General features: G+C 42.1%; 1 protein-coding gene and 1 gene segment (V, D, J or C); both read right to left on the minus strand.

The window, feature by feature from the left end:
- The window catches only part of LOC107148310 (T cell receptor alpha chain MC.7.G5-like), a 282,213-nt gene that overhangs the window by 79,706 nt on the left and 187,055 nt on the right, over window positions 1–15,452 (minus strand). The gene's annotated exons all lie outside the window — the stretch shown is intronic.
- LOC107148320 lies at window positions 6,719–14,199 on the minus strand. The segment is given in 5 exon segments: window positions 6,719–7,766; window positions 8,832–8,945; window positions 9,309–9,374; window positions 10,094–10,372; window positions 13,821–14,199. Coding segments are annotated over 4 exon segments (522 nt in total).

Raw genomic sequence — 15,452 nt, forward strand, 5'->3', positions numbered from 1 at the left:
CAGGCAGCCGACAGTCGCCGAGTCGCGCGGGCAGCGGCTGGCGGGTCTGGACCTCTGCGCTGCGTGGCGGAGATTCACTCGTCTAGCGCAGACTGTCCCTCCAAAAATCCTACCGATTCCCGGCCGATCTCTCTTTAGTGGAATTTTGCTAGGAGTTTCTCAGCAGGTCGTATCTAAGCGTATCCATGCGTCTCTCTGACCCCGTTGTTGAGGAGGTACTGAAAGCGCTGCCTCCCCTCTCGCCGCCATGTTCTCTCCTCCGGGACTAACTTCTGACAAGGTCTACTATGCCACTTAGTTTGCGTCACCTTTTCCTTCTCTAAGACGAGGGTAATCCAAAGTCCGCCTCTCAGGGTTTTGTGAGAGTGATTTAAAACAATGTCTGTGAAGGTACTTTCTCTGCCACACGCAAGGCGCTTTTATCTCCGGGTTCTTCCCAGTCTTGGCGACTGTGAGATTTGGGGCATCACTAATCAATACGGATTATTAAGCATCTTCACAAAGGCCAGACTGTGTCTCTCAGGTCTTTCCACCCACTCCTGGAGGCAAGAAAAAAAAGGAGGCAACAGACAACTTTGGTTACGGCCGGGTCGAGGGAAGAAAAAGCCTAACGTGAGGAAAACTGCATATATCTACGCAAGCCCAGAGCCCTTCTTAAGTGGTGATTTTATGCTAAGACAAGGCAGTCTTGCTTCAAGTGGGACATGGTGCCTGCAGGATACCTGGTATCTCAGGTTGCAGATATCAATATGGTTAAGGGAGAAGGGGTGGAGATATTGAAGGGCACTAAGTAAAAGTGGTTACCATATCTTGAGGATCTCTCCATCCTTGAATTTTGGGGTCACTCAGTCATACCAAAGTTGCAACTTTTGGAAGACCTAAGAACAATAGGCTTGAAGGCCCATTTCTTATGCTCTTAATGCTCTCTGGGATTTGGGAAGAGCACATCTGGCTCAGGTCTGGGGAGCACAGTACTCCATGATAATGTGCTTATGTATTGACAACAAATTGAAGATGCAAAGTCTCTCTTTCTTTTTCTTTACCATTGATTGGTATAGCATGTCTTTTGCCAAGTTTTACAACTTTATATTTTAGATTTATTCAGTAGCTTTTCTGTGAGTAGCTTTGATGAGAAGAATGCTCAGAAACTATATCTATCTGTCTAATAAAATGACAATAGCAACAGCAATACCTAAGACTCAAAGTAATTTATTTTCTGGGTGCATTGCATGTGTTCTTTCATTTTATTTCCCAATAGTCCAGGGTAAAAGCTATTGTTATCTTCATTTTATAGGGGGTTAGGTCATGTTGAAGATCACAAAGCAAGTAGATGTTGGATGTGATATGAACCAGGTTGGTTCCAGAAGCCCCCTTGGCCATGATGCTGTGTGACCTTCCTAAAAGTGCCCTTACTGAAGGAACACCTTTCAAAAAATGTTGGAAGGACACCAGGGCAGGGAAATCTCGATTATGCTACCCCAAGCAAGGCTCAGTGTCTGAAACTTCAGATGAAGAATTAGGGGACAGGATGTATCCCTCTGTATGTGAAGGCCCATGAAGCCCATGTCTCCGTTGTTGGATTTGGTCAGCTGTAACTGAGTTGGGCAGTTAGAAGAGGAGTAACAGTTCCGCTTGAAAATTGTTTCCTTCCAGAGCCTGGAAGACTGTGGATGGGGACTGAGCAGAGTCCTTGGGCTTGGGAGATGGAAGTTCTGAAACATACTTCTGCCTGCAGTGACTGAGTTCTGTGGAAGGGACCCTGCCACAAGCAGCCTCTGCTCAGGTGAACCTTCCTCTTCCACATCCAGGGGCCCCTTGGATGGTCCTTTGGCTCACTTGCTATTTACTTTGGAATTCTCCATGCATAAGGTTATTAGATAAAATACAGGATTTCCAGTGAAATTTGAATTCCAGATAAACAATTAATATTCTTTTAGCATACTGTGTCCCAAATACAGCACATTCTAAATTTTACTAAAATTTTTATTGTTTATTTGAAGTTCACATTTAACTGGGTGCCCTGTATTTTATTTGCTAAATCTGGCAACATTAGCTGTGCCTATGGTGAGTTTTTAAGTGGATAAAGTTGTATTCCTTTATTACAAAAATATTTATTGACTGTCTATTATGTGGCAGACACAAGCCTGGGGGCTGAGGCTATCTACATGTCAGTGAAAACCTAAACAAGGTCTTTATCTTTATGAAGCTTATATTATGGTGTGAGTGTAATGGAAGAAGGAAATAATAAATATATAAATATTTTATTTTTCAGATGGCGATGTGTGGGAAAAGATGAACAGAGATGTAATTGAGGGTGACGATGGTGGGGCAGGCAGCTAATTTACTTGAGCAACTGGTGGAGCCTCTTTGAGCTGATATTTGAGAAAAATTGGGACCAGAGATTTAGCTAGAGAGGTGAACCCGAAGAGGACGAGAAGGAAGGCCACCACGGCTGAAGGGGAGTGAGAGAAAGGAGCAGCTGTGGGCAAGGCTGGAGAGCAGGCAGGGGCTGGATCTTTGCAGGTTGTAGAGGTCCAGGAAAAGAAGGCCAGCTGGCGTCATGGGTTTGCAATTTATAAAGACTCGGAGAATGGATTACCCAGGGACAAGAGCAGAAATAAGGGAACCAGTTAGGGAGTTGTTATCACAGTCCCCATAAGAGATGATGATGGCTGCAGGAGGTGGTGGCTGTGGAGATGGGAGAAGCAGATTGCCTGGAGAGATATTTTTATGGTAGGACTGCAAAGTCTTACTGATGAGTTGACTATAGGGGAAAAAGGGAGACAAAGGAACTCTTACAGAGACTCCTAGGAATACTCCTAGGTTTTGGGGAGTGAGGATTTTCTTTTCTAGAGCAGTGCTTTCCAAATGTTGAGCCATAATTTGTGTGGCATATGGCCACAAGGGGCAAGCTCAGGGGCTCAAGCCACTCCAGGCCCATAGCCACTATGAGCTTGTAACCTGCTTATGACAGGTCCCCCACCGGGAAGCTCTGCTGTGGGGAGAATTTTCCAGCTGGAGCCAAGTGTGGGCTGCCAAGGGCTCTCAGGATCAGGGCACTACTCCAGGCACCCCAGTCAAAGCTTTCCAAGGCTAGGAAAGATGTTAGAAACAATCTTGTCCAATCCTCTTCTCTCCCTCTTTACACAAGGGAATCAGGGAATTATTTATTTATTCCATTTCCTGAGTATTACAAAGGCACTCATTCATTTGCTTCATTTATTGAGTTCTACAAAGTGTTCACTGCTGTGCCAGGTACTGTGAGACGAGCTGCTCAAAGTGTGATTTGTGGACTGATGTATCAGGCTGTGACCAGAAGATGCAGAAATGGAGTATAAATTACTTTTATAGCAATGGGATATCCAAGCATGTGATCACCGAATTCGCAGTTTCTCTCTTCCCTCTTTCTCCTTCCTCTCTCCCTCTTTTTCTCTTCCTTTCTCTCTCTCTCTCCCTTTCCCTTCATATCTTAAAGTAACTCATTTTTGCTGTCAAAAATTGGTTCAGGTTGGAGGGGGACCTACATCACCAACTGCCAGTTCCCCTGGTGGGGCATTTGCCTCAGAGCCACAGAATCATTGAGTCATGTGACCTCAGGGCTGCCTGCTTCCCTCACTTCCCTCCCAGCCCCTTCCTGCCAAAAACCTTAAGATGGTCTTAGAGATTTCAGGAACCCTGTTTTACTCTACATGTTCTGCCCTGACATGAAAAAAAGATGATTCTTATTGTGGGCTTTAGCCTTTTGTTTTTCTGTAAGTGGATTCATTTTTTTGGTGCTCCTCTTGTTCGGCCTCCCATTTCTCCTTCTCTGACTTGCAAAGGCTTGGTCTGTTTCTCTTGGAAACTTGGTTTTGCAGTCATTCTCTGCCTCTGCCCTTCATTTGTGTCTTTCTCTTGTCTCTCCCCATTGGGTTCCTCTGAGCTGGGGGTTTTGAGTGGTCTTGGTGGCGGGGAGTACAGAATTCACTATTTTTTCTCATTTCTTCTCTTTTCAGACAAAGGCATGCTGTGTAATCAGGTGACCCAGAATTCTGAAGACCAGACGGTGTTAAGTGGCAGGGAGCTAATGTTGTTCTGCACTTATGATGTTAGCTTCTCAAATCCAGATTTGTACTGGTACCGAAAAAGGCCAGAGGGGTCCTTTCAGTTTATCCTTTATAAGGATAACACCAGATCTAAATATGCAGATTTTGCTCAAGGCCGATTTTTTGTGAAGCACAGTCCGACCCAGAAAACCTTCCACCTGGTGATGTCCCAAGTGAGGCTGGAAGACAGTGCCACTTACTATTGTGCTGTGAATCCCACGGTGATGCAGGTGCCCAGGAAGTCTGCACACAAACCTCTGGGGAACAGCTCTGCAGAGCTACCTCTCAGGGAGGGCCACGACCTAGAGCTAGCATCCTTCTCCTGGTCATTTTGTGTTCCAGCCTTGTCTTTAGAGGTGTCCTAAAGTGACTACTGACCAGTTAAAAAACCTGATCACGTCCACAGAAACACCCTGGCCTGTGAGGAGCAGAGCTTCTTCCACTTCTTTTCAGTGGGCTTTTGTCATCTGAGTGACTTGTGTTGGCAAGGGAGAGCTGCAGGCTTGAGGGAGCATTATCTTTGGGTCCCCAAGTCTGTGCTGTGTTTGCTGTGAGGAGGATCAGAAAGGCACAGGTGAAGAGTCAGTCTAAGGAGAGGTCATCAGCAGTACTTTATTTTAACCTCTGTCATTAGATTTATTATTACGAATTGGTCTGTTTTCACTTTAAGAATCAAATTGGACCAAAAATTCATTTACTTTAAAAACTTTTTCTTGATTTCCCTTCTTTCTGCATCTTGTTATATCCAGCCACCTTATTTCTCCTTGATATTTTCTGATACCTCCATTTTACTTACCATATTTGGAGAACATGTTTTTTCTTTCATAAAGATCATCAGATTCTCCTACACAGTTATCTCCAAATCCTGGAATTCCAGTTTCCAAGGCCTTGAGTTTGGAGCTCAGTGCTGTGCCCATGAGACATCATGTTCTCCAGGGAAAACTGAGTTGTTGGTGTTGAAATAGATATATCCTCAGTCCCTGGGGCTCAGTCCTTCCTCCCTCTACTTCTATTGGCTTCTCTGTCATAAAAGAACTGTTGGAGTTAGTAGAGATAATCCTAGACATGGAAGAGACCTCAGACATTGTTCTACAGGAAATACACTAAATCTAGAGAGGTGGGGGACAAATATTCCCAGTGCCTTATAGCTGGTTACTAACAGGCAGGGATGCTGTGGTGCCCGTCTAGTCTAGGGCTGTCTCCTGCTGTGCACCCCAGGAGGCTTTAGCAGTGGGCAGTTTGGGCAGCAGTTTATCTGGCTCTTAGAAGATAGTAGGCAGAGAGTAACCCTATATGGAACAATGGAAAGAGCATGGGGTGAGGGAGCCACAGGCCTTGGGCAAGTAGTTCATCTCCTGGGGCTTCTTTTCTGCTGCTTACTGAGTGCATCACTCAACCAGCATACATAGTGGCCCCAGATCTGAAGGCAAACAAATGTTCCTTGGCTCTTTCCTTAAATCTCTTCTTTTTTCTTTATGATACTGGGATTGAACTTAGTGGCACTTTACTACTGAGCTATATTCCCCAGTCTTTTTTATTTCTTTTTAATTTTGAGACAGGATCTTGCTAAGTTGCCAAGGCTAGCCTCAAACTTGTGATCCTCCTGTCTCAGTCTCTTAAATTGCTGGGATTACAGGCATGCACCATAATGCCTGACCTTAAATCTTTACTTGAGGCTCCTTCAAGTGGAAAAAATTCCATGGTCCTGTGATGTACTAGGATATATATATATATTTTATTTTTTAATTTATTTTTATTTTTTCTGGTGCATACGCTAAAGGATGGGGACTATAGGACTGTCCTAAAGTGCAGTCTAACTGATATTCAGACTGATTTCTTGTCCTCATTTTGGGATACAATGTGCAGAAATTTTGGACTAACAGTCTTGAGGTCTTGGTTGTGCTCCTAGCTGTATCCCTGCCTCACTGAATGACTTTGGACGAAGGACTTACTTCTTTGAGGGGACAATTTTTTTTTCATCTGTAAAATGAGGATACATTTTTCATTCCTAGCAACTTCAGAGAAATATTCTCATGTTATACAAGGTAACAGGAGTGAATGCTTTGGAAACAGGCATTCTTTATATATACAGGGGGAAGTTGCATGGAATCTTTTGTTTTTCCCTGGACCTGGCGTATCCATCTAGGTATCCTAAGCCTATTGTCTCTTAATGTGCTAGGCCTCCTTTCTTTTGGGTTGTGAAGACTTCATGTGGGAGTTTGCAGTTGGTGATGGCAGGGGCAGTTATTGGTGAGGTAAACTCTCTTGGAGAGGCATACTGCTTGCTTGGCACTCCACACACACACACAAGAGGAGGGAACCACAGTACTGTGTTGCTAGGGCTCTGCTACCTGAGCTTGTGTATGTGGACAAAGCTGTGACCTTGCTGAGGTGGGAGTTGCAGGTCTCAATGCCACACTGCGGGCTCAGATATTGTTATTGCTCTAACAGCAGCTGCAGCAGCAGCAGGAAACTCAGGGCTGAATTCCCCAGGCATGAGCCTCGGGCTTGGGGCCCAGGAAGCTGTGGTGTGACCTATAAGTGCAGTTTGGCTTTTGGCTGACTAATAGTGAGTTTACACGATCTGACTTTCCCCCCACAGAGGTCTGCAATGAATAAAGCCAGAGGCGAGGTGGCACATGATGCTGTTTAATAAATGCAACTGAGATGAGGGCTAAGACAAAAGGCAGAAAACCAGCAACATTAAAGGCCCATGCAAAAGAATCAGTGTCTGTCCGATGATCTCAAATTCCCTGGGTATAGATTGACAGGCAGAAGATTTTATATATATATATATATATATATATATACATATATGTCGATAAACAGGGAAAATAGAGGTCTCACTCCTATCCCTCACTCCAAACACACTTGCATAATGAATTGCTTGAAAGCAGGCCCCATATCTTATTCATCTTCTCTCAGTACAGTGCTTGAGACTTAGAGGGAGTCAGTCCATGTATGTTAAATCAGTTAACAGAAAGAAGTGCCTTTCCTTTGTATTTTACTCTGATCTTTGCTAATAGAATGGAGAGTATTTAGATGAGAATTTAAAACCCCATTGCCTGCTTAGAGAGTATTAGGGAAGTCAAATGTAATTTCATTTGTAAAGTACCAGGAAAAGCAGAAAGTGCTGAAATTGGCCCTCCACCCCTTACTGCCATGTCAAATCTCTAGTGTGAATATAGAGGGTGGAGTAAACCACAGGAGAGGAACACAAGGATGCTGGTTTGGGACAAATCTAGTGCTGGGCTGAGCAGAGCCTTCCCTGTGTAGGTAAAGGGACACCAGTTTTCCTCCTCCTGGCCTATTTTCCTCATGGGGAATGGAGTTGGTGACCTGTTGCTCCCCTCTTTCTATTTGTTGAATTAAAGAAAGTAAAAATGGAATGAAAGATCATTTTCAAAGTTTATCAGGTATAGGAATAAAATAAAATAGGTCCTATATATTTTTTATATCTTTCAGTCACTGTATAAAGCAGCATGTAAAATAGTTAGGACCATAAACTCCCATTCCCAGGACTTTTGTTTTCTACCAGGCTAAGAATGAAGTGGGGTTGTTGCCTTTAACGGGAAATTGGTTTGATTAGCAGCAGTTTAAATAAGGCCGAAGCCTAGGAGACAGCGTCTTCGCAAGCTTTTGGTTTCCTTCTGGGAGCGCAGCTTCCTCGTGCCAGTCAGCCTGCAAGTGAAGGAAAGTTGTTATAGAACCACAGTCAGTGAGTCTGGAAGGAGTTGTAGGACTGATTACCTGAGGATGGAGGGTATTTGCTGTATCACTGCAGACATTGCTCATAGATTGCATGTCACGTATCTCTTCTAAACACAGCAATAGTCCATCTACTCTTACTCAGTATAGTCATGAAACCCATTTGCTATCTTGCAGTCATTCTTAAAACCTGGGTCCACAGAGGTGAAGGAACCTAGCTAACGTAATGCAGTGGGTTAGTGACAAAGGTAGGACTAAAACTCAGGTCTTCTGACTCCTAGAATAGCACTACTTATATACCCTTGCTGCTTGTGGTCCTGGGATTGTTAGTAAAGTGGCAGGTGGGGATGCACACCCATTTGAGAATAACTGGGTATGTTTACTGTTTGGGGCAGAACAGCCCAACACTCTAGGTCTAGGGTTGTTCCTAGAATAGGAGCTGGGACTGGTGAATATTTGGGTTATTGGAAAAAGAATGAGAGATGGGAGCTTCAAGCCTAGTCCCAGGCTTGAACATATACTAGATTGCCTGAAAATGGATGCAAGTAAGAGGCAAATAATTAATATCACAGCCTTGACTTTGTGTGAATGCTGGGTAGCTAACAGTGACTTTTCACTACTAATGGGGGTGCATGTTCACTCTTGAACGTTCTTTAGGTGAAGGAGCTCTACTTATGGCCTTGCAAATAACCCATGATCCCTTGGCTGAATAAACAAAATAATGTTAAAAAGACTAATTCTCCTTATTTAGTTTTGATTTTCTCCCAGGGGTGGAAGTGGTAGTTATTGGCTGGCATATTAAGAAAAAAATACCTTATAATATATAACAGGTTTTGAGTCTGGATTAAAATAAAAGGATAACAGGAGAAGGGATGTTATACTGAGTGACTGAGATGGCCGGCCTTGTTAATTCTAAGTACGTCTCTATGTGTTATTCCCTTCCCAGGGCTTCTTGGTTTCTTACCATGTCTAAAGCTCTTTCTCCTACGTACAGTATAACTTGGGTGGAGGTGGGAATAAGAAGCAGCTAATTCTTACCTTAGAAGAAAAATAACTTGGCAGTCAAGAGAAAATTGATGGCAATGCTCTTAGCAAACAGCATTCGTAGTCCTAGCACTGTGAGGGACATCGTATTCACCTTCTCAGCATGCACTGTGGTGGAACAAGAATGAAGATGGTGGCTTTACAACAGATTAATGTCCCTCCTAGAAATTGGGTCTACAACACGGATGCCAGCCTGCCCCAAATCACCATAGTTCTTTCTGTTCTGCAAGTTCTGCTTGGAGCAGGAGAGCACCAGGGACCTCAGGCTGCTGCTCCCACCCAGCCAGGCAAGTTTTAGAAACCCATACTGGCAGCCAGGCGAGCTGTGCTGGGGAAGTCAACCAACTGGCTTTCCCTTCTTTTGACAAGTTTTATTTTCTTTGGTGATCTGATGCTTTTTGGTCCCAGTTGAGGACTACAGAGTTTACTTCCATCCTCAGTTCTGAAAATGGTGCTTTGACTTGAACTTACCTCTTGGTTTATGGCAGCTCTCTGAAGTTTTAGAATTGTTTTTAGGACTCACTTCATTTTGATTATCTGGAACAAACAGCAGTGGTCAAGGTTACATTGGCAACTGAGAGACTCAAAGGATTTTTTTTTAAACTAAAAGAATTTTTTTTAGTTGTAGATGAACACAATATCTTTATTTATTTCTTTATTTATTTTTCTGTGGTGCTGAGGATCGAACCCAGTGCCTCACATGTGTGAGGCAGGCCCTCTACCACTGAGCCCCAGCCCCAGCCCCTCAAAGGATTTTTGTATTTTAAAAGCAGCTGAGACTTAAGGTAAATAAATTGAGGACCAGGGAGCATAACTTAGTTAAGGTCCTATGGCTGTTTACCCAGCCAGCCTACTTCCTGTTCTGGGCTTTTTGGCACCAGAAGGCCAACATCCTGGCATATTCTAACAGGCTAGAATTCTTAATCCCATGACAGGTTGGGCTGCCCTATTTACTGCTGGAGCAAATTGCACCTGAAACTTCAATGTCAGACCATAGTAGCAGGACAGTCATTTGTATGAAAAAGAATGGTGCAATGGTTGAAGTGCAGAGATGGGGTGAGATGAGACTTTATCTTAGATCCCACCTAGGGATGCAAGCATTTCCTTCCCACTCAATGATGAGCACTCTAAGTTTTTTTTTTTCCCCAGCACAATGCTAAATTGAAGATGATATGTCCAGAGTTCAATCTCTAACTTCTCTTTCCCCACAACTTCCCTTCCCTACAATCTCCAGTCCCTTGAAGCCAGATACCTACCAACTGAAGTTGTGTTCAATTCAAACTCAGTGGAGTGCACCATTTCACCGTTGTGTTGAACTGAACACCTCACTGAATTTGGATCTTCATACCGACCAAGCTTGACAGCACTGTACTTCCCGCTGGGGGAGACGACTATAGCAGGGTCAAATTCTACTATCTTCTTAGATGATTTGAGATTTATATTTACATCCTTGGGATAGAAATCCTTCACCAGACAAGCAACATTTGTTCCATTTTTCATGATGAAAACGGATGGTTTGGTAGGAGGCTGAGTTTCTGCAAGCATCATCAAATTATTGCATGAGATGATGAATTACAACTTTATAGAAGTTAAACAGCGATGGTTACTTCAGTTCTCCTGGGGCCCAACACTACAATCCAGAGCTCCCTGCATCCTGCTAATGGTCTGGGATTTTTAGAGAAAAGAAATGAAAGGTAGTTAATTTGACTTCTATTTAGGAGCTGCTAAGAGATAGGCCTAGAAGCAGAGAGAGAAAATAACAACTACAAAGAAGTTTCTGGATCATCTGGGTTTCAGTTATCTATGACTTTTTAATCAATCCTCTGGACAGTTGAGTTCAGGCTACATATGTGCCTACCTCAGTAGGTTTATTTTAAATGCATAAGACCCTTGGAGGGAGATTGGGTTAGTTTTTTTTTTTTTTTTTTTATGCTATGCATTATGTCACTTGAAGAATCAAGAGTCTGAGAAGGTCTGTATGATGGGTTTAGACACTCTGAGAATAGAAGTGTTGGAGTCACTGCGGGGGTCATCCCCATTTTATGGACTGGAAAGGATCTGCTGAAGTTGAGTGGCATATCTCTTTGCCTTCAGTATTGTATATTTATTTTTTTGGAAGGATCTGACTACTCTGAAATCCCTTTTAAGTCTTTAATCAGAGAATAGCAACTATTATTCTCAGAAAGTACTTACAGGCATAAAACTAGCTTAAGCCCATTTCTTCTTGTTTTATTCTAGGAGGAGCTGTGGAATGTTGGTCCCAGTAATTGGGTCCCCTACTGGCCTTGTCTTCTTTCATGCCTTACCTTGAACTATCATCTATCTGCTACTCTGTGTATGCATCTTTTTCTTTCCTTAAAACTGAAAGTCTTGAAGCTTTGAGAAATGTAGTAATGATTTTTTTTCACACTGTGCCTTATTGAAGTTTCTGAATTGTGATAAATTTTGTGTCCATGGAAACTTGGAAGCTCGTAGGCTATCTCATACCATCTCCTAAAAAAGGAGACTTGCTAGTACCTGGAGTTAGGAAAGAAAATCAACCTGAGCATGGCAATATGGATGTATTTTCAATCCTAAGCTTCATTTCTGATTTTCAATGTTAATTGCTCTTATGAATATGGCTTAGTATTGATAATTTTGGAGTGTTTGACTTCTTGATATCCAATGAAAAACATGTTGAATTCTAGTGTGCTTTTTTTTTTCTGTGATCTACAAGCAAGAAATTGGGTATTACTAGAAGGAAAGTCTTGATGGTGAATGTGTAGACAGAGAAAGAAAGATTTTTCTAGTGCTCTGCCCAGAATCTGGATTTGAGCTTCTGCTGTGTGGCTCATGACTGTGAAACTAGAAGAGATCTCCTGATTGCAACTGGTTGAGAGGGAGTGATTGCTGGTCAGGAAGTTCCTGCTGAGCATCATTTAGTAGATAAACTTGGCTGTTCAGGGCTTTTCTAGGGAATAAGCTGTTCAGAGGAAACCCCCTCATTACTGCTATCAAAATTCTCCATTTTTTTTCTCTGCCAAGAAGCTCAGCCAAAAGACTGTATTCTGTTCCAGTCACTCAGGGCTGGAAACTCATCCTTTTTTGGCTTTAGCTCTAGACAAAAGGGGAGATTGGGATTTTTTTCAAAGGGCTTTCCTGGAACTGGCTTTCAACCTGCATGAGAAAACCTTCACTGTTCTGTTTTCTTGCATAGCTGAAACCCTGATAGCAGAAACGGATAACCCTAGTGCTAACGGTTGGAAACCACAGGCCTCACCACTCACCTTCCTTTGCAACTGTGGTATTTCTTGTTCACCATCCTGCCTTGGGTTTGAGATGTAGAATGGTTGGTTTTCAAGGGAATTATGAGTTAGAAAGGATATTTGCCCATAAAAAAGAAAACCCAAACAACAAACAACCAACCCCCCAAAGAGCAACAACAAAACATTCCAACACTGTCTTCTTGGTTATTTAAAGGATGACCCAATCCTAGTCTGATGTATTTGGACAATAAAGGCTTGCTTAGGATTTAAAAGTCTAAATTAATCAGGCAGTTGCCAATGATCACTTTGGGTTGGGGAAATTGATTTCAAATAAATTTTTTTCAGTACTGGGTTTTAAGACCAGGGACGCTCTACCACTGAGCTACATTCCCAGTCACTTTTATATTTTTATTTTGAGACAGGGTCTTACTAAGTTGTCAAAGCTGGCTTGACTTGTGATCCTCCTGCCTCTGCCCCACTGAGTCCGTGGCATTACAGGCATGCACTATCACACCTGGCTTTAATTAATTTGAACCATGTAATATAGCTGACAAGATAGATTTCTGAAGTTCATGCACTCATGATACTGAGCTCTGAATCTATTACTCAGCATTTCAGAAAGAACATAACGCACTGAGTTTTTAAAGCATTTTTTTCTTCAGATTCTCTTTCTAACTTAATGTCTATATGTTCAAAATAATTGAGAGAAAAGTGTTTTATTTGATTCATTACTTGGTATCATGGTAACCAAAGAAAAGTCTCTCTGAATGAACTGAACCTTTCTTTTTTAACTATAAATACAATGCACTCAATGTAGTTGCCATATGTATCCTTGTTGCCTTTATATTTGACTTACACAAAAATTTGAAGTCATATAAAATTTAAGACAAGATTTATTCTTATGTAAGATTTGAACAAAAGGTTTAATTGTTTATCTTCTGAAACTAGTGTCTCTTCTTGTTCCATGAATATAACTAAATTTCACTATGTGTTTAGAGTCAATTTGGACAATTGTTATTTTGTTTTTGTACTTTCTTTTTTTATGAGTAATAATATAATGCTAAGATTATGTGTTGGCAAATAATACAGAAGAAGTATATACCCTTCCTGAACAGTTTTTCTTAATTTATGATATTAGATATCTTCTATTTTAGATTCACATTAAGAATCTTCCTGGTCCTCTAAGAATCACAACATCTGTAATCAATATCACTCAGAATTTCAAGCCTGTCTGCCAATATGAAATTTCACTTAAATTCTGAAAGTTTGCTGTACCTGATTACTCTAACAAGCTAACCACCTTTTCCCAAGATCTCACAAGCTGAAGAACATTTGTGATTTGCAAGGAGGCATGCATATTAGTCAGGGATATGTTTAGGATTAAGCAACTTCCTGGAGAATTTGTGCCAAAGTGTTCCTGTCACTATCTTGCCTGTACCTGAATGCTCCAACTATTAGTAAAAAAAAATTTTTCTCAGATTTATTTTCTGGGTCACACTGAAAATTTCAGTGGTAAGTGGGGACTGTGTTTTAGTATACATATATTTAAATTGAAAATAGCTACAGAGTTTCTTCAGTGGCTCAGTGTCTTCACTCTGGCTCACTTCACCTCTGTACCATACCATCTCCTAGTGACAAGTTAATCTACTTGTTATAATTTATTACATAAACTGGATAGCAGCCCCAGTCCCAGGGCTCAAATTATTCATAGAAATATAGGGGAAAAAAATCAACTCACGGGGTTCCACGAAGAGTTCGGTGCCAGTTCCAAAAAACATCTGTCGGGTGTCCCAGGAGCACATTGTGACACTGCCTTACGGGTAACCAGCCTGGGGCTGGTCCTGGGGCCTGGACTCACACATCTGCGCCTTGCCTCCCCAGTCTTGTGTCTCAACCTAGAGACCTGGCAGCTCATAGAACTACAAAGATGCCCTTGATGAGGCCAGGGGTTGAGTAGAGTCTCAGTTCCCTTTGAAGCTAATAATAGTCGAACTGCTGATGGGAAACTGAGCTCCAAGTCCCCATCCAAAAGATTCAGGGACAGAGTTGAGATAAGGAAGGGAAAGTTGTCAGCTAGATGACCGTTATCTGCCTTCAAGATGGAAAACTTAACTTATTGAGAGGGCTCTCCAAGAAGAACACTATAGTTTGGTGTAGAGATGGGGCACTGGATATTGGCATTTATTATAATGAATGCTATGCCAAGGAGAGGAGGGCTGAGCAACAGTCTTGTTCTTATTCTCTGGTTCCCTTCTCTTGGGTTACAAATGCTGTTTTTTTTTGATTAGAAACCTAATTTCTGCCCATCACTCACAGTGAGTCTCACAATAATAAAGAATCTGCTTTCAAATTCCCTGAGCCTCATGAAAAGCTTTCTAAGGACCTGAGGGTTGAGTAAGAAATTGGTTGCTGTTGGGGGATCCCTTTGGTGCTGTGTGTTGTGGATGCAGGTCAGAAAAGCTGGGGATTGCTTTGGCTTGTTCATTTTTGTTTTATAATTTCTCCTGACTCTGGATCCAGATCTGAGTCTCAGGAGTGTGTTGTAATCATGTGAAACAGAACTTAAAGACCATGAGGATTACTCTTTCTCATCACCCAAACTCAAGAGTCTAGAGAAAGAGCTGGGCAGAAGAGAATGACAGTTTTGTAGAGCCATTATTTGCTGTCAAAACTTTAAGGACTGGGGACTTGATTTGAAATTTTCACTTCCCCCACCTGAGCTTCCCATCATCATATTATACTCCATCTCTGCAGGAAGGCAAAACCGGAGAAGCAAATGGAGCATCCTTGAGAAGTGTGGTCAGTGTCCCAACAGAGAAGCTAAGCATCAATTTCATCAATTTCCTTTTTCCCTAAGACTCCCAAAGGCACAGCCTCAAGATTTGATTCTAACACTGCAGATAATTCTGAATTTCAAGTGGATATGATTTAAAGGGAAAATGAAACACAATACTTTTTTGCTCAGATGCAATTTGCCAAACATCAATCAGACTGCAATCAGCTACAACCTGATTCTGTTTCCCTCCTTCTTTTCATTGTTCTAATCTCTCTCCCCTCAAAGTTAAGAAAACTCACCAAATTCTACTATTTCTCTGGAAGAAACAGGAAATGAAATGAAGATAGCTGGAGACTTAGTAAGGGTTTCCTGGGGATTAAGCATTACATTTTGGCAGCTTGTTTGATGTCTATTATCTTCTGAGCGTCAACATTTAGGAAAGTCCCTACAAGTTCACGTTATCCTCTGAGAGGCAGAGACCATGTTGGCAGTACTGGTCACCATTGGGGTTGTCAGATGGCCTTACCACGTTCGTGTTCCTTTACCCACTTCTTTATTCCCTCTCAAATAAACAAAATTATTGTCTAACCATGC

This window comes from Marmota marmota, unplaced genomic scaffold (assembly GCF_001458135.2).
Source record: "Marmota marmota marmota unplaced genomic scaffold, marMar, whole genome shotgun sequence".
Lineage (NCBI taxonomy): Eukaryota > Metazoa > Chordata > Mammalia > Rodentia > Sciuridae > Marmota > Marmota marmota.